General features: G+C 48.8%; 8 protein-coding genes across 8 annotated transcripts; 3 read left to right on the forward strand and 5 right to left on the reverse strand.

The window, feature by feature from the left end:
• Window positions 1-5,427: 5,427 nt before the first annotated feature.
• On the reverse strand, window positions 5,428-8,003 carry EV420DRAFT_1489995 (uncharacterized protein; the record flags this gene model as incomplete). The annotated part of the gene is made up of 10 exons (XM_060470696.1): window positions 5,428-5,628; window positions 5,691-5,789; window positions 5,975-6,111; window positions 6,262-6,330; window positions 6,406-6,473; window positions 6,587-6,616; window positions 7,073-7,085; window positions 7,275-7,364; window positions 7,717-7,797; window positions 7,820-8,003. The coding sequence occupies 10 exons, from the start codon at window positions 8,001-8,003 to the stop codon at window positions 5,428-5,430; spliced, it is 972 nt and encodes a 323-aa protein (XP_060321367.1).
• Window positions 8,004-9,006: 1,003 nt separating this feature from the next.
• Window positions 9,007-10,445, reverse strand: EV420DRAFT_1624377 (FMN-dependent alpha-hydroxy acid dehydrogenase; the record flags this gene model as incomplete). The annotated part of the gene is made up of 7 exons (XM_060475979.1): window positions 9,007-9,048; window positions 9,103-9,556; window positions 9,612-9,647; window positions 9,706-9,893; window positions 9,959-10,088; window positions 10,143-10,257; window positions 10,313-10,445. The coding sequence occupies 7 exons, from the start codon at window positions 10,443-10,445 to the stop codon at window positions 9,007-9,009; spliced, it is 1,098 nt and encodes a 365-aa protein (XP_060321368.1).
• A 469-nt stretch (window positions 10,446-10,914) lies between these two features.
• Window positions 10,915-11,376, reverse strand: EV420DRAFT_1284733 (PDZ-binding protein; the record flags this gene model as incomplete). The annotated part of the gene is made up of 4 exons (XM_060468326.1): window positions 10,915-10,997; window positions 11,059-11,125; window positions 11,172-11,297; window positions 11,353-11,376. 4 exons carry the CDS (start codon window positions 11,374-11,376, stop codon window positions 10,915-10,917), a joined length of 300 nt encoding a protein of 99 aa, XP_060321369.1.
• A 706-nt stretch (window positions 11,377-12,082) lies between these two features.
• Window positions 12,083-13,769, forward strand: EV420DRAFT_1655732 (uncharacterized protein; the record flags this gene model as incomplete). Its single annotated transcript, XM_060478851.1, has 5 exons — window positions 12,083-12,190; window positions 12,241-12,647; window positions 12,703-12,925; window positions 12,978-13,646; window positions 13,695-13,769. The coding sequence occupies 5 exons, from the start codon at window positions 12,083-12,085 to the stop codon at window positions 13,767-13,769; spliced, it is 1,482 nt and encodes a 493-aa protein (XP_060321370.1).
• Window positions 13,770-13,847: 78 nt separating this feature from the next.
• EV420DRAFT_1655733 (putative methyltransferase-domain-containing protein) lies at window positions 13,848-14,645 on the reverse strand (the record flags this gene model as incomplete). The annotated part of the gene is made up of 1 exon (XM_060478852.1): window positions 13,848-14,645. The coding sequence occupies one exon, from the start codon at window positions 14,643-14,645 to the stop codon at window positions 13,848-13,850; it is 798 nt and encodes a 265-aa protein (XP_060321371.1).
• A 50-nt stretch (window positions 14,646-14,695) lies between these two features.
• EV420DRAFT_1605998 (AGC/NDR protein kinase) lies at window positions 14,696-17,153 on the reverse strand. Its single transcript, XM_060475040.1, has 9 exons — window positions 16,729-17,153; window positions 16,501-16,672; window positions 16,361-16,444; window positions 16,072-16,313; window positions 15,794-16,022; window positions 15,715-15,744; window positions 15,447-15,658; window positions 15,170-15,397; window positions 14,696-15,120 (listed from the first exon to the last, which is right to left on the reverse strand). Exons 1-9 carry the CDS (start codon window positions 16,971-16,973, stop codon window positions 15,075-15,077), a joined length of 1,488 nt encoding a protein of 495 aa, XP_060321372.1. The 5' UTR covers window positions 16,974-17,153; the 3' UTR covers window positions 14,696-15,074.
• A 691-nt stretch (window positions 17,154-17,844) lies between these two features.
• On the forward strand, window positions 17,845-20,477 carry EV420DRAFT_1606000 (uncharacterized protein). The gene is made up of 5 exons (XM_060475041.1): window positions 17,845-18,144; window positions 18,195-18,296; window positions 18,346-19,851; window positions 19,946-20,145; window positions 20,208-20,477. Exons 1-5 carry the CDS (start codon window positions 17,913-17,915, stop codon window positions 20,328-20,330), a joined length of 2,163 nt encoding a protein of 720 aa, XP_060321373.1. The 5' UTR covers window positions 17,845-17,912; the 3' UTR covers window positions 20,331-20,477.
• On the forward strand, window positions 20,422-21,515 carry EV420DRAFT_1606004 (uncharacterized protein; the record flags this gene model as incomplete). The annotated part of the gene is made up of 6 exons (XM_060475042.1): window positions 20,422-20,825; window positions 20,877-20,931; window positions 21,008-21,066; window positions 21,087-21,145; window positions 21,183-21,226; window positions 21,279-21,515. Coding segments are annotated over 6 exons (858 nt in total), but the record flags the coding sequence as incomplete, so codon positions are not given.
• Window positions 21,516-21,784: the final 269 nt, after the last annotated feature.

The raw sequence follows: 21,784 nt of genomic DNA on the forward strand, positions 1-21,784 counted from the left end.
ATGCGCTCTTCCGCGCTCCATTCTGGCCTCGTTTTCTGGGAGCTCCCGGGCAACTCGAGTGAGTCCGAGGGACTCGACGTACGTGTGATATAAGAGAGGCCACGGACGCTGGGATAAAGGGACGGGGTCGGCGAAGGCTCGCGACGCGACGGATGGTTCCCAGTTGGAGACTCCGGCGAGTCGCTCGGAAATGGTAACTGTTCCAAGTTTCCTCGGCGTCGTAGTCGGGGTATTCGTCCCAAAGCTCCCCATCCGTCGGCTCGTGCGGGGAGACGGGGGGAGTGAGCGGAGGGGTCGCGGTCCCTTCAGAGACCTGGTCGGGCTCTGACTCGGTCGAGTCTCTGGCCACAGGAGTTTCTTCCCCTGACTCTGCGTAGACCCAACTGGAGTGGGGGTACCAGGCGACTGGGGTTCCCCTATGGGTTGGCCAGGGCTCTGGAATAGCGTTTGGGTTAGTTGAACGGGTGGTAGCTGCGGAGGCTCCGAGGCTAAGCTCTCCGGAATCTTCGTCGAAGTCGTCTCAGGCCTTTCCCTTCTCGTACCTCCTCTTCTCTGCTCCCCACTCTGCGTCTGTCCACTTGTTTGGGAGCGCCTGCTCCAGTGATCTCCAGTATAGGTGGCATCTTCCTCGTCGTTCGGATAGAGGTCGCCGAGGAGGTCTTCGAGTCGCTCTCTTTCCCAGTCGTTGAGCTCGTCGCCTTCGAACTCGGTGTCAGGGCTTTCTTCGCCCGTGACCAGATGCCTGGTGCCTTGTCTTCGGGCTCCGTCGGCACTTGACTCGCCCTCGACTGGAAAGACGTCGAAGAGGCCTGGTAGGGGCGAGTCTCCTCGGTCGAGGAGTACCCCCCGGGTATCGGTGATGTCGACGGACTCTGACTCGGTGGCGCTGATGAGCCTCAAGGCTCTGTACGCTCAGAATTCGCGGATTTTAAGCATTATAATAAATGCCTTGTCCACTTAGCGGACTTTCACTAAGTCAACGATTGCAATCATGGCAATACCCACTCTTACCGCCAACTATCCTTCCCAGCTCGTATTCCGTATCAATATGCGCCACTTCATTAATGCCACCAGGCACCTGATTGCAGATCTCACGGATTTAGGACCATCATTGATTGCCCAGCACAGCCATCGATGACATCAGCATCAAGCATCATTTAGAAGAATGCCACAGTCAAAGTACCAACTCCACGGCAAAAGACCTAATGCCGTGACCTTTCCACTCACTTTACTAAGGCTGTTACAACACCAAGATAATGCCGCACGCATCTACTTCAGTGTACTACCTTCAGTGTACTTTGCCGCAGCAACACAGCAGCCCAAGAGTCCGTATGTCGGGGGAATTCTTTCTGATCATTAAGTCTATACGCGGTAAAACCGTGTGGGTGCTGTTACTTTAGAACTCTGGGAGCATGTGTTTTGTATCATTTCTTACCAATCGATGTACTAAGGACTTACTAAGGACTCGTTTCAAGTATTCTAATTTTATTCCGGACTTGTAGTATAAAAGCTAGTGTAGTAGTAGTTGCTAGACACAAGTTACTGGACACTAGCGATCATCCACGTTATCGACCACCGTTATCGCTTGTACTCGCTAGGAGATAGACAATAACAACATAGTCACTCCAAGTTATACTCTCTGTCACGGCTTTTCTTCTAACGGTATTGGTGTATGCTCATATTGCGCCAATACATGGAATTTCGTGTCCACAACTCGCTTTTATCTTTTAATCCACCAGCATCGTTTCACTTTCACCAGCCAGGATCGTTTTCATCAGTTTTCACCTTCTACGTCGCCATCGTTTTACCCAGTTCAGTTCAGAATCGTTACGTCCCCGTGTGGACTCAGATTAGGATCGTTATTGCCGCCAGCAGCATCTGTCACGGAATTTCGGTCAACAGCTTCAGTATAGGATCATCAGTCACGGTATTTGGTATCTTGCTGTCAGTTTCAGTATAGGATAGTCTCCGTGTAGACTCAGGATTAGTATCAGTTTCATTTTGCCGTCGTTAACCTCAGTATAGTTTCAGTTTCAGTCCAGCCCAGTCCCAGCCATCGTTTTGCCGTCACTAGTTCCCCTTCATATCATCGCCAGTTCGTCTTATCTTCGTTTTACCGCCAGTTTCTCGTTTCTCGACTACAGTCTTCGTCTCTTGCCATCACGGTATTTGTTATCTTGCCAACGGTATTGCTCTTTGACGGCATTTTCTCTAATTCCGTCAACCTCGCCCACGGCTTTTACTAGTTAAATTGCCGTCACTTTGTTCACGGTTTGCTGGTATTCCCAGTTATACCGGATTCCGTTCCTTCTCATCTATCGAGACCCTTCCCGGCTTACAGCCAACGTTTTCTAGTACTCGATCGTTAAGGGTACTACTTCGCTGACTGAAAAGTCGCAGTGTATACTTGCGTTCTTGAGGAATTCATCGCACGGAGGTGCACCGAAACACTCGCACAACAACAAAGCCTTTATTGCCGCTACACGCTATTTGCCGTGAACTCCTCTAGAGTTTTGGTTTTTGCCGTTGCCACGGAAGTTTAGGCTCATCAGCGCTTCTGTAGGAGTCGGTGCTCGACTCTGAGGATCCCGAGCTGGGTTGCGACGATGTGTAGAGGGACTCTCCAGGTCCTCTGGGTGTGATGGGTCGGCCATCGTGAAGGGTTTGCTGCGACGCTTCGGGGATGAAGATTATTGGCGGCGGATAAGCCGGTGTGGCCGGCACGTAATGAAAAGGTAGTTGTGCTCGTACTCGTCTCTGCTCTCGGCAACACCGTTGGAGGTAATACAAGCAGATGAATAAGAAAAAGACGGTAGAAAGTGCGGAGATTACAGGAATGGCGTCGGATAAGGGCATCCGTCCATGGGCTTATCTTTTGAGAGGGCCGGCGGTAAGGATGGACCATACGACGGTCAATGCGATGATGGTTAATGCGGCGAGGGTTGCGATAATCAGGTTGAGGTCGGCCTCGTAGTTGGAGCCGTTCATCAACGGGATTTCGTTGTCAAATGAAGGGTCAGTCAAGGCCAACAGTATGACTGCTAGTAATGAAGCTGACTTTAGGGATAATTTGAAAAGGTCCGTTGTGCCTCAGACGAGGGGTACGTATGCGCCGTACAGAGCGACTAGCAATCCTGCTAGGATCGGTGCAGCGATACAAACTCGGATGAGGGCGAGGGTAAGTAGGACAGTTGTTAAAACTGAAAAGATCGGGTCGTGGATGATGTGGGGAATAATCCAGGCGACTACAGCAGCTTGGAGCAGTAGGTCAAAGGGTACGACCCAAAGAGCTACCGCGATGAAGAAGTGTATCGGATGAATCGTGAAGTAAGTGCTGAACCGTTGGTCCACTCGCGATACGCTAACAGTCATGAAACTGTCCTTACGAACGCAGGGTGATGACCTCTCTGGTCAGGCAGGGGGTTTTTCGATCTGAAAGGTAGATGGCACCGACGAAAGACATCAAATGCCACTAGCGACCGTTTTGGTCAACTAGGGAATACAATGATGAGGGATCGTTGGGCAGCGTTCTTTCTCTGAAGTTGCGCTGGGCAACGGTGTGTCGAGCTTCGGCTAAATGTTAGCCACTAACTCTTATCGACTTAGATCAACCAAGGATCGCCACTCGCACTTCGGTGGACGATACACTAGGAGGTCAAAGGCGAAGGGGGAGAGTCAGAAGCGACCAGATAGTCGCGAAACAGGGAGCTTTGAGTTAGGTAGATTAAACCTTAGCCGAAGCTGGGGTTTAGACCAGCTGAGGCTCTACTTAAATACACATCGAGTAGACTAAGAATAGTACTGTGAGAATGTCCGATCAAGACCGCAGCATAGAGTAAGCATGAATGCATAAGAAAAGGAAAAGAAAAAGAAAAGAAATGAATAAACCGTAACATTCGTTTCAACATCCTCAGGTACCCGGGATCGAGATATAACCACTCACTCGAGACTGATATTTGGATCAACAATTTTGGACTTTCTGGGGAAGCTCTGGTCGATCTCAGATGTTCTTCAGGATGCCTACTCTTTTAGACGTTCTGGCAGTTCAGGCGGGAAGAAGGTGTCGAGTCTGACTGACTCTGTCATCAAGAATATGATATAATGCTTATTGAACTCTTCCGCAACGCCATCTAGAGAGTATATTAGATACTAAAGAACAAGGTAGCTTTTTGAGTGCGGGACCGAACATTCGCCTCACGGCACCATTGACATATACCGTGTTCAATGTATGATGACATCCCAATAACCCACTCCTTCCGCCTATCCAGTCTTCTTCGAACTCTCAAGCAGGAAAAGAGCTTCACTGCTGTTGGAACTACATCCCCTACATACCAGCCGTTCCACAGAGCAGCGGGAGATGTAAAAGAGACGTGTCGCTAAAACCATCTGCGCTTAGCTAGCAAGCGATGAGTCCAAGTGATTCGGGCCCGATCTCAGCTCATGACCATATCCCTCGCAGGATCTTGCATTACTGCCCACCGAAGCAGATCTGTCTGTCTATCTGTCCGCATGGGTTACAACACATTTTCACCGGCTTACCTCACTGAATCTGGGACCTGAGTGGAGGATTCTGATCGTACTACTTTAAAAGTAACTTTACAATTTGGAAGCTGTTGGAAGCACCTACTCGTCCCACATACAAGGCTATATAACATGTGGTGGCGTGTCGTGCCACCACATCTAATATGACCTAAAGATCACTAGAACACGGTACTCGAATAATACTTCAGTAATTCCAGGTTCTGACGTCAGATATGTCATCAGGGGACTACTATAAATGGATGAGGAGCATAAGTCCATGAGTCCGCCCAGCCGATATCATGCCGCTGATCAGATCATTGTGATCCCGCTTGCCTGCTCATTGTGTCGGGCACTGAGAAGCTTAACTTGATGAATTAAATCCTAGTAAATCAGGAAAAAAGCGAAAAAATTGGTGGCTTGATACAGTACTTCAGATATACAATGTATTCCGTAGTTATGATACAAAAGATTGATTTTATTCAAAATACAAACACAAAATGTAAATTATTGTGTAGGGCAGCGGCCATACACGTTGACAATTTGCTTGGGAGCACTTACCAACAGCGCCTATGCGTTGGACTATTGTCCAGGGATGGGCGACGAGCCTGCGGCAGCACATATAGGAGGACAGGAATTGGGTGGTAGGCGAGCGATGATGCTCATTGCTGTTGAGTATCGGAGAAGGGTCATGGGGGGAAATGGATGCCACGGGTTGATTCCTCGTCGTCGAAAGTGATGGTGTAGGCTTGGAGATGGTCGTACGGCCAGCAGAGGGGATGGGATCGCCAAAGGATGGGGATTGGGGATGGTCATCATTGGTGGCAGGCATGGCGACACTGTGGGGGTAAATTGACATTGGGATCATGATCCTCCATGTCAAGAATGGGGGATGCACGGACTTGGAGGCTACAGAGGGCTTGGAGCGGGCGGTAGACCTCCATGTTGGTTTTGAATGAGGTCAGCAGCGGCGGGGGTGTCTGTGGCGATGGGGCTATCATTTTGAGGGCGCCCATCATGCGTGTTGACGGTGAGTCCGCACCCAAAAAAAATGTCACAGTTGGGGTGGTCGTTGGTCATCGGGATCCCGATCTTCGCCACACCCTCCCGCTCTGTCAGCCCTCATCAGCCTTCGTCAATCATCCACGGCCAAGCAATAACTTCCTACACACCACATCTGCCCAAGCATGTTCTCTCTTCCCTGCATAGATCGTTGTCACCGTCGTCGTCGTCCCCGATGGGCTGCTACCATTGCCTATGGCCATGTCCGCCTAGATGGCCACCGATTGTCGATATCCCTACGCATTTGACGTCATTTTGTGTTGGATTTGCGGTAGTTCATCATGATTGGGGTCGATCTGCATGTGAGGGTATGGGGGCGGCTTGGCGGGCTTGCTGGCAGGTGTACAGGCAGGCTACAGTTGCATAACTTCGCATTAAGAAGTAATGGCATCACTTCTTGGTCCTTGGGGTGCTCGGCATCGCTTGCAGGATGTGCAGCTTCGTTGGAGGGCTTGCGCGGTGGATGGCCTGGGATGGGAGAGATATCGACACTATCCTGGGCTCTTGGAGCCACAGGAAGCTTAAAAGGATCTAAAAGGGACATATAAGCAATAAAAATAAATGAAAGTTGCCTTTCCCCGGACATTGGAAGCAACGAAAGAGAAACCGACGGTGAGGTGGTGGTGGAAGCATAAGAAATGAACTAGCACAGCCACTGAATCGTTGTGCAGATGGTCGGACCGGGGCGACAGAGGACATGCAAGTGAACATTATCACCGCTACCCTCCTCGATTCGTGCACTCCAACAGCCTGAAATGAAACACATTGTCAGTAATGCAATGTATATTACTGATATATGTTGTTTTCATCTTATTCTGACCTTACTACCTTGCTCTATTGACTGAATAATCCTAATCCACCACACATTCTCCACGCTTCCAACATCTATCACTCTATAGCAGACTGTGAAAGTACCATGAGGCCAGGAAAATATTATACTCTACTTCAAAGAAGAATATAGGTCTCATTGGAAGCTTCCGATCCAACCCGATCTGCCTGTACAAACCTCGCGATCCCATGCAAGGTTTCAGGCAATCTGTTGCAATTCATTTTCGTGGTACAGTCACTCGGCCGTTTTCATGTGTCTTGTCTAATACACATTCGGTGCTCTCAGGGCAGCATTGTATATTGTTTCCAGATATATCAATGCATGGTTCTACATATTCTATATGCATAGACGTTAAGGTTTCGCGATGTGAGGCTTTAGATACAGTTGAAGAGGGACTAAATAAAGCGCATAGCACCATTGCGTTGTCTATACATGAATCTAGAGGATAAATGAGCCTCGGAAATTTTAATGAGTAGAGAAATACATCAACCTATGATCCACTCCTGAATATTTTGTTCCCCAGCAAATGCTGGGTCTGTATTCTTCATAATTCTTTCCATTCCGCGTCGAATTCGAGGACATTCCAGCAAAGTCCGAGCAGGCCTGCCATGATCGGCATGGCTGTGTTGATTTTCCCTCCTCTTCATATCGTCGTTCACTTACATTGACCCAGTAGCTGGGGAAAGGCATGTTTTATTCATATTAATTGCTGATAGATGTTTTTGATAATGTTTTTGACTGATCCTTGGCCCCAAGAGCCCAGGATAGTGCTCACTGCTTCCCACCTGCCGCGTACGCGTAAGCCCTTGAACAAGGCTGCACATCCCCCACTTGAAAGCTTGACGAGCGATCTCCAACGACTCACCGGCGATGTCAGTCATCCTCCAGAGCATCAGAGCAATCTTCATCACGACTTCCCGCCAGTACATGCTACCCTCACCAGTACACCATATTCCTCCACAAGGAGATCAGCCCCAATCGCAATGAATCCCTGCAAAACAAACACAAAAAAACATTGAATGTGCAGGGATATCGACAATCGGTCGCCATCTAGGCGGACATGGCTGTGAGCAATGCTAGCAGTCCATCGGGGACGACGACGGCAGTGACGATGATCTATGCAGGAAAGAGATAGTTTGCTCGAGCAGGTGTGGAGAGTGGGAGGTTGGTGCTTGGCCATGGAGACTGACGAAAGGATGACGAGGACAGGAAGGGTAGGAGGACGTGAGGGGGAGGACATGGAGAAATCAGGATCTTGACGACCAGCAACGACCCCAAATACGACATCCTTTCGGGTGCCGACTCACCGCCAACGCACATGGTGGGCGCCCCCACAAGTAATGCACCATCATCGCTGACGATCTCGCCGCTGCCAACCCCGTTCACCACTAACATCAGAGTCTGTCTCACCCCCTCCGCTCACTGTACGACCATCTCCAAGCCTACACCACCACTTTCGATGACGAGGAATCAACCCGTGGCATCCATTTCCCCCCATGACCCTTCCCCGATACTCAACAGCAATGAGCATCATCGCTCGCCTACCACCCAATTCCTGTCCTCCTATATGTGCCGCCGCAGGCTCGTCGCCCATCCCTGGACAATAGTCCAACGCATAGGCACTGTTGGTAAGTGCTCCCAAGCAAATTGTCAACGTGTATGGCCACTGCCCTACACAATAATTTACATTTTGTGTTTGTATTTTGAATAAAATCAATCTTTTGTATCATAACTACGGAATACATTGTATATCTGAAGTACTGTATCAAGCCACCAATTTTTTCGCTTTTTTCCTGATTTACTAGGATTTAATTCATCAAGTTAAGCTTCTCAGTGCCCGACACAATGAGCGGGCAAGCGGGATCACAATGATCTGATCAGCGGCATGATATCGGCTGGGCGGACTCATGGACTTATGCTCCTCGTCCATTTATAGTAGTCCCCTGATGACATATCTGACGTCAGAACCTGGAATTACTGAAGTATTATTCGAGTACCGTGTTCTAGTGATCTTTAGGTCATATTAGATGTGGTGGCACGACACGCCACCACATGTTATATAGCCTTGTATGTGGGACGAGTAGGTGGTTGGAAGTGATGCGCGCGGCTGCTTCAAATTATCCGGGTGATCTTTGCCTATCATGATGGAGTAATCCAATCCATAAAGATGGGCTGCCGGTACTTCTTGGCCGTAATTGACACGCCGTACATGTTCCCCATCAGAACCCCGAACAAGTTGAAGAACTTGAACGGTGGGATAACAGGTGAATGGGCTTGAAGCTAGGCTGACGAAGCTGGTGCTCATGGTACAGTATTCTGTACTTGAACGACATGTATGCACAGACAATATTTTAATGACGGATGGAAGTGTCGATGGCAACTGCTATCTCACGAGCACATGTGTTGCATTTGAAAGTCGTTACCTGACGTTCCCGGATTTTATTATATGTAGATGAAGAATCCGTCGTGCAAGGCGCCGGCATATTTCTATTCTCCTAGCAGTATCTCGCAACGAAATTGAAGACCCATCCATTTTACCGATAGGCGAGAAAGGAAAGAGATGTCCATTTAATGAGTGTGTAAAAATTAGTTATTCCTTAATTACCAAAGTAAATCGACTCGACCAGTTTTGTGTTAACCTATGAACGAGAAAGTCAGGCGAATGGGTGAAAACGTGATGTAACGAGACCCACATAGCTCGAGTTGATGTTAGCGACATTGCTTTCCCCCATCAACTGCATCGTCGTTTCTAGCTCCGTTTGGAGCATCTCAATCATTCTGGACACACCTTCCTCTCCCCAAATGTTCGCAAAGATAGGGCTCCGGCCCAACCCCACAGCCCTCGCACCGAGTGCCAAAAGCGTGATCACATGGTTTCCCCTCCTCACTCCTCCATCTGCGTATACCTCCATCCGCTCAAACACTTCTGGAGCATTCCGACGGATATCAAGGAGGACTTCAACCGCAGTGGGCGCACCATCAAGGATACGTCCACCGTGGTTGGATACGTAGATAGCAGGAAAACCGAGTTCAAGACAAGTCAGTGCATCGGCAGCTGTTTTGATGCCCTTGGGAACAACAGGGAGAGATGTCAGACTACGTATTTCAGATAGGGAGGCCAAATCGAAGGTCGCTGAATGGCCAGACCTGTATAGAGTTTTTAGCATCCCTACAACCGCGGAAATGGTGCAATAAAACATACTCAGACGTTGAGCCGGTGTATCGCAACGAGCGTGTTCTACATTTTTTTGTGTTCTAGTTCAGTTCGTTGTCTACCCTGATTCATAATGACTCACCTAATGCCGTCAATTCCGGTGTTATCAACGGTTAAAAAGATGGCCTTGTAGCCCGCGTCTTCTATGCGCTTCAGCTCGTCGGCCAATTGGGTTCTGTTCGACCAAATATATTCTTGATGGAACATGACCTGATCCTCCAACGCAACATTTGCGATATCTTCCAGGGACTTTGTGGCGGAGATACTAGGCTATGTATATCATGATACTCAGTAAGTTTATCGGCACTCCGAAAGATAGGCACAAGTTCACTAACGACGTATAAAATCCCTGCCTTTCCTGCAGCAGTTGCCAGTGACAGTTCGGCAGATTTATTTGCGTGTCCTGCCTTGGCAGCCGGGGCAATGAAAAAAGGAGAGGAAAAATTGTAGCCTAGAATAGACGTTCTGCGTACCACTCAGCAAGTAGATCTAACGACACAGCATGCAAGCCAGACGTACGAAAGGTCAACATCTGAAACGTCCCGAAAGCTATAGCCATTGAGGCGGACGTTTTTCCAGATATTCAAGTTCGCTTGATATGTCACTTCGTCGAGGGCGGCAGTCCTGTAAGACGCTACCCAGCTATAATGTTAGCGAATGATGCACGCATGGGCGATGAAGGAGGTCACCATAATAGCGTTTCGTGATGACATTTTTAGCAGCAATTTGCATATCATTCAGACTCCACATGTCTTCGAGAGGGGGAAGCTCCCCATCCACCCAGTCTGTAGTATCGAGACCTGTGTCAGGTAGACCCTCCATGTCGATATCGACCGCGAAGGAAAAAAGAAAAAGGAGTGAAAACCAGAGGTAAAAGAGCGTAGAGATCATGGCGGAAAGAATGAAAGACGGGTAGCTTGAGTCGACAGAAAAATTTCAAAGCCTTTAAATGTTTTTTAGATGGATCGCCTTGCGACAGATCTGGGCGCCCAAACCTGATGTAGACAAGGCCCGTAAAAGGACGTTTCGGTGAATCAGCAGCGGTGCCGGTCATCGCCAATTAAAAGGTGATCCTCGCGGGACGCCAAGGAACAGACGTGAGATAACATACTGAATCTTAGGGACATGTAGATCTTTGAAGCGATGGACAAGGTAACGCATTTGTAAATATGCCCGCTAGAGAGAAAATGTCATTACGTTAAAAGAGTAAGAAATACACACAAGATACGATATAATACTGCACAGCAACACATTGATAACAAAACTCCGATCCATCTAGAATTCTGCCGGCTTACTTGCTCGACATGACATAGCCTGTAGTGTCCAGGATCTGCTTGCCGCAGATTGAGCAGAGACCCTTCTTGTACGCGCACCCTAAATGCGAATAGTGGATGTCGGGAGACAAATTCGAAAGGCAACTGGAATGGTAACGTACCATGACAGTACTTTGCTTTATTCTGGGTGACTGTCGACTTGCAATCTTTACATTTCCCTTGATACGGCTGTGTATTGTTAGAACACATACCAACCGAAAATTCTAGACTTCACCTGAAAACGATTCTTGGAGCTGCCTGGCCTTGTAAGAAGCTTGTTCTCTCCAACTTTGCGTGAGCCATCCTTGATGCTGCTAGAACTTGAAGTGAATGGATCAGGCGCTGCAACCTTGGAAAGTTTCTGCAAAGAACAATAAGATATTTGACAAAGGAAATGCGGCGCGACAAGACCGTACCTTTTCACATTTTTTGCATACCATCGTGGCGGGGAGGACGGGGAAGGAGTTGAGCCGAGCGGTACAAGCTTAGTCAGCTTAGTGAGCCAGCCAGTCACGTTAGTGTCACGCATGCACAGCCACATAGACATTGCACTCGGAAACCGGGCCGGTCCTCAAGGTTTGCAAGTTGACTCCCAAGCCTTCCTTCCACCGTTTCATAGACAATATGAAAAGGAACACAACGGTTCTTCATTAATCTTTAAGGAGCTCATGCCTGGCTATTATCTTCTTTTTAGCGCTCGAAGAAAAGATTATATCGCATCAAACGCGTACCCGACTTCCGCGTTCGCATTTTAGGAAGGTCGCGCCCCAACTAAGGGATCTTATTGTCTCGCGAGCTCCCGAAAACTGGACCTACCCCCACGCAACCTTTACCTTTCGTCGTCTTGCGGCACGCGTTGTTGTTGACATGGCACCCTGCTCTAATCCTGGATCGTTTGGGTCAGCGAACTCACAAAAAGCTCTTTATTACCTACGATGACCAACCTACCGACCAACAAATCTCAGGAGTCGAATGCGCCGACTTTCACTGTTTCATACCACGAAGACAATGCCGGGCAATGGGCAACCGTTTTTCTTTTCTTTTTCTATCTTTTTATCTGGTCTCTAACGATGACAACGAGGATGAGTATAAAATCGATATGTATCTCTCTGGGGAGCTTCAGTACTGGTATTTTCTCTGCGAGAAATGCATCCTCATCGTCTCACTACTGTGCGCTTCTACAAAATCTCTGATGATGTCCTCATCGGCATATTGGAGCATCTTGACCCGCCGTCCCTTTGGCGTGCCTGCAAGGTGGCGTGGCCCCCGCCTCGAGCCTCTGTATCCGCTTATACCTTTGACAGGCGTTCCGTCGCATCTACAACATCGTCATGGAATTTCAAGTTCTTCGGTACCGGTTCGAGTTGGCAGTCCTGGGAATGAAAGACGGCGCGGTGTCTTATGCTCGTGCACCTCCCATCGTTCGCGCTCAGCTCCTTTTGAGTTACAAGAAAGACTGGCCAAGGCTCCAATGGACCCACGAATCTCAGTTAGAAATCCCCATGCCGGCCATCGCAGGCGTCTCCGACAAATTTATCTTTCAAATACATAATCACGGTGTTTTCAATACCTTGGACCTATCAGAGCTTCCCTCCTGCAGGACGAATCGGCCTCCGTCCCAAACGCGTCATCTCAAGTACACTTTACCACAAATGGAGGGCTTGGCAGTCGATGGGTCTCAGGGTCTTCTCGTTACAAGCCACGTTTTCACGTAGGTTTCGGCATCTTCGTCTAAACATCATTTTTCTATAACTGTGCTTCTATAGTCACAATGGAAAAATTTGCGTTTCATTATCCTTCAAGGATATCGGAACCAACAAGAAGCACCGTCACGCGATTACTCCATCTTTCGATGTCTCGACCACAATCGCTACGCGAGTCATCGGCGTTAGCACCTTGATTTGCGGTTCGAAAGTCACCGTTGGTTTGGATTTCCACGGGGGGAAGACCCTTCGCCTACTGATGAATTGGCGTACTCTGGAAGCAAGGGTACGTAATCTAGACCCATGAGCGTCATTAAACAGGCTAATCACCCTAACAGTGGCTAGAAGATCTTGATATCTATTTCGTAGATGAAAATCACCTCCTCGGTATCTGCCAGGATCGAAAGGCGGGTTCTTACAGCCTGAACTCGTACAGAATTTACGACGTTGGGAAGATGTCCATCGTGAATCAATATGAACTCCCCGATGCATGGAAAGGTTATTCGTATTTCGCGTTTTCGACCAACGCCTCTCCGAGGACTGACAACGAACCGTCTTCCAATGCCCTCTTCTACGCTGCCCCTGAGGTTCGCATGCTTTCCATCACCGCAAAGATCCGCCCCGAGCATACCGCGTGCGAGTGGCTCTTCGTCCGAGAGTCGTTCGTCAAATATCCATCGAGGAAGGGGTTCCTACCCTGGTCGTATTGGAGCACCTTCTGCATGGTGAAGGATTTGCGAAAGTATGGGCCCTATATCCGCGGACCCTTGATTGCTGGATCTAGGGCGTTCTTTATCGAGGTGGATAGAGTCAATGGTGGAAGGAGTCGTCTTCATGCCATTGACTTTTCACCCTTTCCCGACTCGTATAGCAAGTCTACCCAATCTTGGACATGGATCGGCTCCCGGGCTTCATTCACACCGGCAGAGACATCACGTTCCATCGCGTTTGAAGGGCTGATCCTTCAGCAGTTCAGCGTCACGGAAGACAATCTAATCTTTTTCCTCGTGAGGTCCACCGTTCTCGGATCTGATCTTTGCTAACACCGTTCACAGGATGATGGGCACACAGATACGATGATCGCAAAGGTTATGACCTTTGGTGCACCACCGATTCGCAGGGCTGTTTGAAAAATATGATATTATTGAATAATCGACATAAGCATAAAAATTGTACTTACCTATTGCACTTTTTATGTAAATGCATTTTTACTTGGTTGGTGATGCCCATTTCAAGATAATCCAGACTACCCATCGCCTTCTCTCTTTCTCATCCTCTCCTTCAGCTCTCGAGATACACCATGGCCGCGTATCAGAACCACCTGTCTCCATCTCTGTTGCCTGTAGGACAGCAAACCCTGCCTTCTCGGCGGCCATGATAAACGACTGAAGTGTGTATCTCCCTGTATGCAGGCCCGCAACGAGATGAACAAGCGCTGTTGGAGATCTCTTCAACACCGACTGCAGCGCTCTGATGAAGAGCACATGCAAATCCGGATTCCAGAGCGTATCCGCGGCAACTACCACATCAGAGCCATCTTCACCAATGAGCGCCGACGGATCTGATCCCCATGCATAGGCCACAGCACGACAATTGCCTTGCACGTCGTTCCTGGCGATATTTCCCTCTAATGTCCGGATAAGTTCCTCATCAGGATAGTCGCTTACTGTCACTTGTATTGAGGGATGTTTACGGGCCATCGATATTCCTGGGAGCCCTGCCCCTGCCCCGAGCTCCAGTACGCGAAATGATTCCACCGGAGATTCGGGGAGATCTAGGAGCTGCAGGTGGTCAACAAGGAACAGAGATGATGCCCAGATGGATGATGCATGCAGTGACCAGTTGGATGGATGAGTGTCGGGCGTGCGGAGGGTAATCGGGTTTCCTGGAATGTTATCGGAGGTGTAAGAAAAGACCGAGCCTGCAGAAGTCAGCGTTACAGGTTTGTAATCGTACAGTATCTGCAAAGAACCAGAGAGTATGTCCTCGGGATCTTCTGTACTCATTCGATGCAACAGAGCAGGTGATGGGAAAAGGAATGCAATGGCTTGTTTGGTACAAACAAAAACTGCATTATGATGGCTGTGTCTACTGGGAAAGGATCCTGGGCCTGAGAAAGGAAATACGGGCATGCCGTTGAGTTTGCTGTACTGTCTTCCGAACTCACAGAATCCAAACCGACAAAGTAAAAATGTTCGTATTATATGCCGGACTAACAGAGATATGGCAAGAACATCAGACTCACGGAAAATTTGAAGAGTACTATCATCTGTGTTTGAAAATATGTCATTCCTGGGTTGCGTTATTACAAGAGACATGTGAACTGTGCTGTGCATACATATACCGTTCGGTGTGCGTGGTTGGTTGTAGTAAACTAACAAAGACAAGACAGCAATGCAAAGCAAAGATAGTGGTCCGGTCCCGAGAAGTAATCATTAACCTGACGATTGTGGGCCGCCAGTGAAACGTTTGAACGTGAATCTACGCCAATGTGTCAACCCTTGGGTAAGAGGGTAAAAACGAAACATACCCTAAGAACGCCAGGTCCTTTTCGGCGCCAACAGACTCTACTTGGTCCAGTTGGTCTGGAAGATTGCCAAAATCATCCGTCGGGAAATAGGATGTATCCGTGATAGATTTGAGATGAGGTACAAAGGGCGGCTCGATATTTCGGAGAGAAGTCCAGTCCGCACCGCAGAAGAAGGGATGTGTCTTGATTTGCGTTACTGTCAATCGATTTTGCGCCCATGTCATCATCCTGCATGTACGATTAGAATTAGTGCTGAGCGGGAAGAGAATCTACGCACCTGCGAATAAGATCTTCGCCCTCTCTTGAGATGTAGACCTCATCAGGGAAGAAAAGGTAATTCGGCCAGTCGATGATTTTCTTATATGTATCGCCAGGATTTTCGGAGCAGAACGGAGCATATCCAACCAAACATTCGAAGAAAATGGCACCTAACGACCACCAATCGCATTCCTTTCCATATCCTTTCATCAAGAAGACTTCTGGCGCGATCTGGAGTGTTGCTTGTTATTAGCAGAGCACGGATCGTTATGAGTCATCACACTCACATAATCTGGGGTACCGACAGTCGAGTATGCCTTAAAACAATCATGAAAAAGTCAAAAGCAGACAACCTTGAGAACTTACAAGTTTCCGTCGGTTGGCTTTCCATGTGGCAATTTGCTCGCGACTCATTGTTAAATTGATGGGATTGACTTGCACACTGTTCCGAGCAGGATCACGAGTCTTCTCTTGTTCTAAGAATCGCTTGTAGAACTCTCCGTCCGACACCTTATGAAGTCCTGTACTTAAACCGAAATCTGATAGTTTTAAATGTCCGTTCTTGTCGATGAGAACGTTATCTGGTTTAATGTCACTGGGACAAGGATCAGTACTGAAGCATGCAAGGACAATGTAGACCATACCGATGGATATATCCCAGATTATGTACGGCTTCAATAGCGAGTATACACTCTGCCATGTAAAACCGCGTTACATCTTCAGAAAAAACGTCATATTTCATCAACATGGTCATCAAATCTCCTCCAGGAAGAAATTCCATGATGAGGTAGAGATACAGGGGATCTTGGAAGGAGTAGAACAGCTGTACGACCCATGGGGACGTGGACTCGGCGAGGACGTCTCGTTCTGCTCGTACGTGGGCCAGCTAGAAATAATCAGTGACATGCGAGCAACAAAACAATGTGGACATACCTGATCCCGCTTCAACATCTCAGCCTTCTGCAGACTCTTCATCGCGTATACCTTTCCGGTGTCTACCTTCTGGACTAGCCGAACCTTGACGTGAGACGCGTTAGATTGACGTAGATAGACCGACGTCTAACAGATGGTACCTCTCCGAATGCGCCCTTCCCTATGACTTTGACTGTCCGGAAATCGGCCAGCTTAATCTTGGTCCGCCTGAGCCGGAGGTGCTGGGATTCCATCTTTGAATATTTCCGTATTTCACGCTCTTTGGCGTCGGGAGTTAGGGTCTGGGTTAACCTTGTTTCGAGTTCTATCCGTCTGAAAGGAATCAAAGATCAGACGAACTCGCGCAACAGGTCCGCTCGGACACACACCGTGCATTCCTTTCAATCGCAGAGTCCACCGCCATCTTGTAGTATGACACCAGCTTGAGCTTCGCCGCGGTCGAGCGAGCTACGGCATCTGAAGAGAAGCCGGACGTCGAGCGCTCGAAATAGACGTAGTCATCTGGACGCTGCCTGGCAGCATTGTTCTCTGATACGGGAATGGGACTGAGACGTTGGTGGTGGTGCATGCCTGGGTTTATTGGGCTGGATGGTCCAGGCGCCGGATGGTACATATTATCCAAGAAGCAATGGCGGAGTAAAGGTGCCGAGTTAGAGGGAAGGTGCTAACAGAGAATGCGTGAATCGGCCTCTAACGTACACTACCTTTCAGACTGCTCGAGAATAGCGGAAAACCAAGCTGTGCACACGATGCACACAGTCCTGGGTGCGGAACGAAAGATGCATCACTTGGTTGCTATATTGGCTGTTTGGATCTAGGGTCTTTGCTACACAAATGCTGGAAATTTGAAGTCCATTTCCCGAATATTTTCCGCAATCCGCCAGTGTTCGATTTTCTTTCTTTGCATCATCTCGCATAAATTCAGGATAGATCCAGTAAGAAAAAATGCAATAACTTTTCTGGCCTTTTTATCCATTAGCGGCACAGTTCCAACCCCATCTTCCTACGTACCATCTAAATCGCTGAGGCTATGTTACATTAAATTGGCAGGAAATGGAGTACCCTAGCAGCGGTAGTACCGCTGCCAGGTCTTTTTCACTTCCTGAACCCTCTTAAGCAAAGTTCTAATACTGGATTGGTTGACGGCATGTCTACGAGGGTTGCTTCGAGTTCGTGAGAAGCTCACAAATAAAGCATAGGTGACAAAACTTCTACAAGGGTGCTCAGTTCACAAGGCATGTATGCTCCCTATAAGAACTGGAAGGGCGAGGAAGAAAACTGCTGGAGAAACCACGGACGACGTAATGCAGACCGTACTAACAAGTAAGGAGCCACCGTAACAGTTGGCTAATGAGTGCAAGGACTTCTAAGCATGTATTGAGCAACGCACTGAGGGTCTCCATTCTTCTGAAGAGAGTTGGTGTCGGTGTTAGATAAGATCGAGTCTGATGAACTCTGATGGAGATCTTTTCGAATGCGGTGCACGCTGTTTGCCGGACTATTACCACAGAAACAGCTGAGTTTTCCTAATCTCGCTTTCACCTGTCTCTCCATGTCGGCTCGTCGTCAGTACTCTGACAAACACACGCTTCCAGCGAACCCCACTTACAGAACTATCGACTACTCAGACGGAAAGGAGGAACTTTGGCCGCTCAATACAACAGAAATCGTGGACCGGGATGGACATGTCAATTTCATGCAGCCAATTGAACTGGACAACTCAATTGCAATCCGGTGGCGGGTTTCTTTGGGTGCATCTATGGCGAATGCGATGAATTGGCCTGGTAATCTTTCTAACATGTCAGCGAGACACGCGTCATTAATCACAATATAGCGGGTCCTTCCTACGTTTTGCTCGACTGGCCGGCAGGTTATCGCATGTATGATCACCACAAAGGACCTCGAGGCTCACCAAGACATGATATATACCTCTTTGGTACGTTCTAGTCGTTCTCGTCGACGCTCGATGTTCATGGGACGTGCAGGCGGCCCAAGCCGTTTTCGCTCCATTGCTGAATTTGTTCCTCATGCCATTTGGCTTGCGGGCAACATGTCGACCAACTGCGGGTGCAAATACTGCACCAAGAAACCGCAGCGTGAAATCACTACCGACATAAGCAAAGCTGGCATATTCACTCCTATTCACCGCGCTCCCGGGCCGCATCGTTCACGTCAGCTGCAAAAACAGAGTGCTCTTCGAAAAGTCGGGTTTCATGCATCAGTTCAAAAGACTGCAAAGTTGAAGCAGTCTCGCCACATCACCAAAATCGCGATGGTCGTAGAGCGAGATCAAGATCTCCGGGCCATATATTGTCATGACGCCCATAAGATGCGACTGAAACGATGGTACAGGGAAGGGGAAGTTGTCTGGGTAGCGCTGGACAATCCGATCTCATTTCCGGATGGTACAGACGACATTACGCTTTGGCCTGCGATCATCGAGGAGGTTAAACTTCAGAAAATCGTTACGGAGCTGAAGAACGGGACGAACTCGGTATCTTTACCTCCGGTAGAAATGGGCGAACCCAGCGAACAATCCGAATCCGTCGTTCAGCCCGTGCGCGTGCCTCCGTGGGAGGTGAGAGAGACGTATGCATACAAGGTCAAATTCTTAGCCGTCTCGCGCGTATATACTGTTCCCGACAGTCAAGTTCTCCCATACCGAGCCTATCTTCCTCCGAGCAATATAATCTCGTTTATACAATCCCTTTCGCCAGACGCATTCAATTTCGATCAAGAGTCCTTACAAAACTGCAATCCACAGAGCTTACCACCTCCTTCTTGGCCGTTCGTCGTGTCAGCGTACGCCTACGCACTCCAGATAGGGGATTCATTGGCCATGTTCTGGAATATGACTGACGAGTGGCAACTCAAGTTCACACCGCAAGACCCAGCCAAACAACCACAGCAATTTCAATCCTCCCTCACTGATGCAATTATGGCTGCAAGTAGTCAGAATGCTGCAGCATTGCACCAGGCGGGGTCTTCGTCAATATCTGCTCCACCGCCATCCTCAGGTTTCTACTCCACCCTCAACTCGTCCGGTTACCGTGACGGGCTCTCAACCCAGGAACTACAATCTGTGACCGAAGGGATGCTCGGTCCGTCTCCAGTGATAGGACAGACCATCGAACAGATGAATTTCCAAGGCATGTGGTGGGGCGCTGAGCGTATCTGGGTGGACGAGATTGTACGACTGAAGCCGCTCCGGGCTGTCTTGGCACCAGAAGGTACCCAGCACATCCTCCCTCCCGCTGGTCCCGGGAAAGCACAAATGGAGCGATGTCACAGGCAAGGCCGATCGCCCAAGGAGTACGGAGCGGGGGCAAGGGGGTTGTTTATGAAGCTGGAGAGATTGTTTTTGGTCGAAGGAATTTCTGGGGGGCAAAAGACGAAAGAATGCCGTGCAAGTGGTGTGCTATATGAGCTTGCTGATAAGGACTGGGAGGATCCTAACAGGGTGACAGAAAATGCTCCCGCGACTAGTGAAAGTATTTCTTCGGGACCCATGTCACCTGGGGAGCACCCAAATGCCACTGTCAAATTTGCAGCCCGGCCCTGTCTCACCGTACCTTTTGCCGGAAGCTCCGGAAGGGTACTACTTTCGACCCATCCTCACGGATGGATACGAAATGACGATATCGCTCACCATGATCAGCGGGAGGTATTATCCCGGGATCCTTTCGCATCACCTTTTGCAAGATATTGTTCGTGAAGCTATAGCGAGTGAGAACAGCACGAGTCGGGAGAACAAAAGACGACACCACCGGCAGGAACAAGCATTTGTGGTCGCTGGAAGGTCTAAACGCTGGATATGTCACACTCGGTGGATCCAACGAAATATAAGATCGATAGGATGCAGATGATTAGGGATGCAGATCGACTTAGTAGGGAGATCCTAACCAATTATCTCGGAAAAGTAAATAGGCAGCCGGAGGTGGATGAGCTGATGGATACGAATGGTACTTGATTGAATTTTGTTGTACTGATAATAATTAGCGTATGTATATAACGAGTAGTGTAGATTTCGACAATCTCGACGGAAGTCACCAAAGGTGTACATGATTGGTGCCGACGGCTGGGGTGATTTCTCTCATCTGTGTGTGACCAATGGCCTGTCTGGCGCTGCCGACGGTGAGGTTGTGAATTTACTAATAATACGCCTGGACTCGGAGCTCGGGACTGGCCCGGAAGATGCCGACATAAAATGGGTTTGCCTCCATCTGCGGAGTCTGCCTCCAGGTTTCCCGCTTCACGCCCAACAACAAACACGTTCCCTTCGCGACTTTACGCCTCGTTTCTTGTTCCCCACAGTAATAACAATATTTTCGCAGCCCTTTTTCACGCGTTTCGCGTCTCCCCAATCAGAAGTGCCTCCCACTCGTTCCCCACCCTTCTCTTGCCAGTTCACTACTCTCGGCACTCTCCCTTTAGACATTGAAATGACCACCGTGTGCCTTCCTCTGTAAGTATAAATTCATTTCTATTCCTGCCGCAGACTTGACCTTCTTCGTAGTCGGATTCGCATCCCCCCTGCCAGTAATGCCAATAATCTGCCGAATTACACGTCAGTTCATGCTCGCCCGTTGCTATCGGAGCTCGTAATACTAAAGGTATCAATGATCGCGTCTAGTGCCAGGACTGCAGCAAGAGTTGGCTCGAGAACAAAGACTCAAGAATGACCCTCTTGCCTACATCGTAGAACCGTAACTATGTCACCTGCAAGCTCTGTGGCTCTCGTATCCAAGCTCTCTGAAAAGAGCACATACGACGGGCACCACTGGCGTACTCACCGCGGGCGGTGCCTGAAAGCTCGCAGCAGAGCATTCCCGGCTTGGTGGGAAGGAAATGCCTACGGGAAAGAAGGTCGCATTTTCTGTGGCTAACTTCGCGCCCCTTGTTAATATTATCTCTCTAGCTCCCACATCCTTCACCAACACCTTCCCTCACTTCTGACGAAGATAGCGAACGCGTTAAAGACCTGGACGCGGACTCTCCTCCTTCTCCGTCCGTGCGACCCGAACCCCATCTCGAGCCCCTGGCCACCTGTGACGCCACCATCGAGGAATATCTCCTTCGATCTCATGGTATTGCAAAAGACTACAAACTCAACTATCAATCCTGGAGCTGGTCCCAATTGAAACTCCCATGCTTCGTCGGCTGCTGCGCCTCTTGGCGACGATGAAGATTAACTCCAATAATTTATCTCTGCCTCTTACTCGTTGTAAATTCGCTGTCATGTTGCTCTCCCGCATTTTGCATCTCATCACTTTCCGTCCCAGCTTTCCCTTAGTGTATTCCACCGCATATAATCCCTCCCTCCCGAAGTAATACATTACAAGAAATCCTTTTCATTGTGCATACAACTTATTCCATCGGCACTCGTGTTCCGAGATTTTTATACATACAGATATTCATGGTCGA

The sequence above is a fragment of the Desarmillaria tabescens genome (genome assembly GCF_030435595.1).
Source record: "Desarmillaria tabescens strain CCBAS 213 chromosome Unknown EV420scaffold_311, whole genome shotgun sequence".
Classification (NCBI taxonomy): domain Eukaryota; kingdom Fungi; phylum Basidiomycota; class Agaricomycetes; order Agaricales; family Physalacriaceae; genus Desarmillaria; species Desarmillaria tabescens.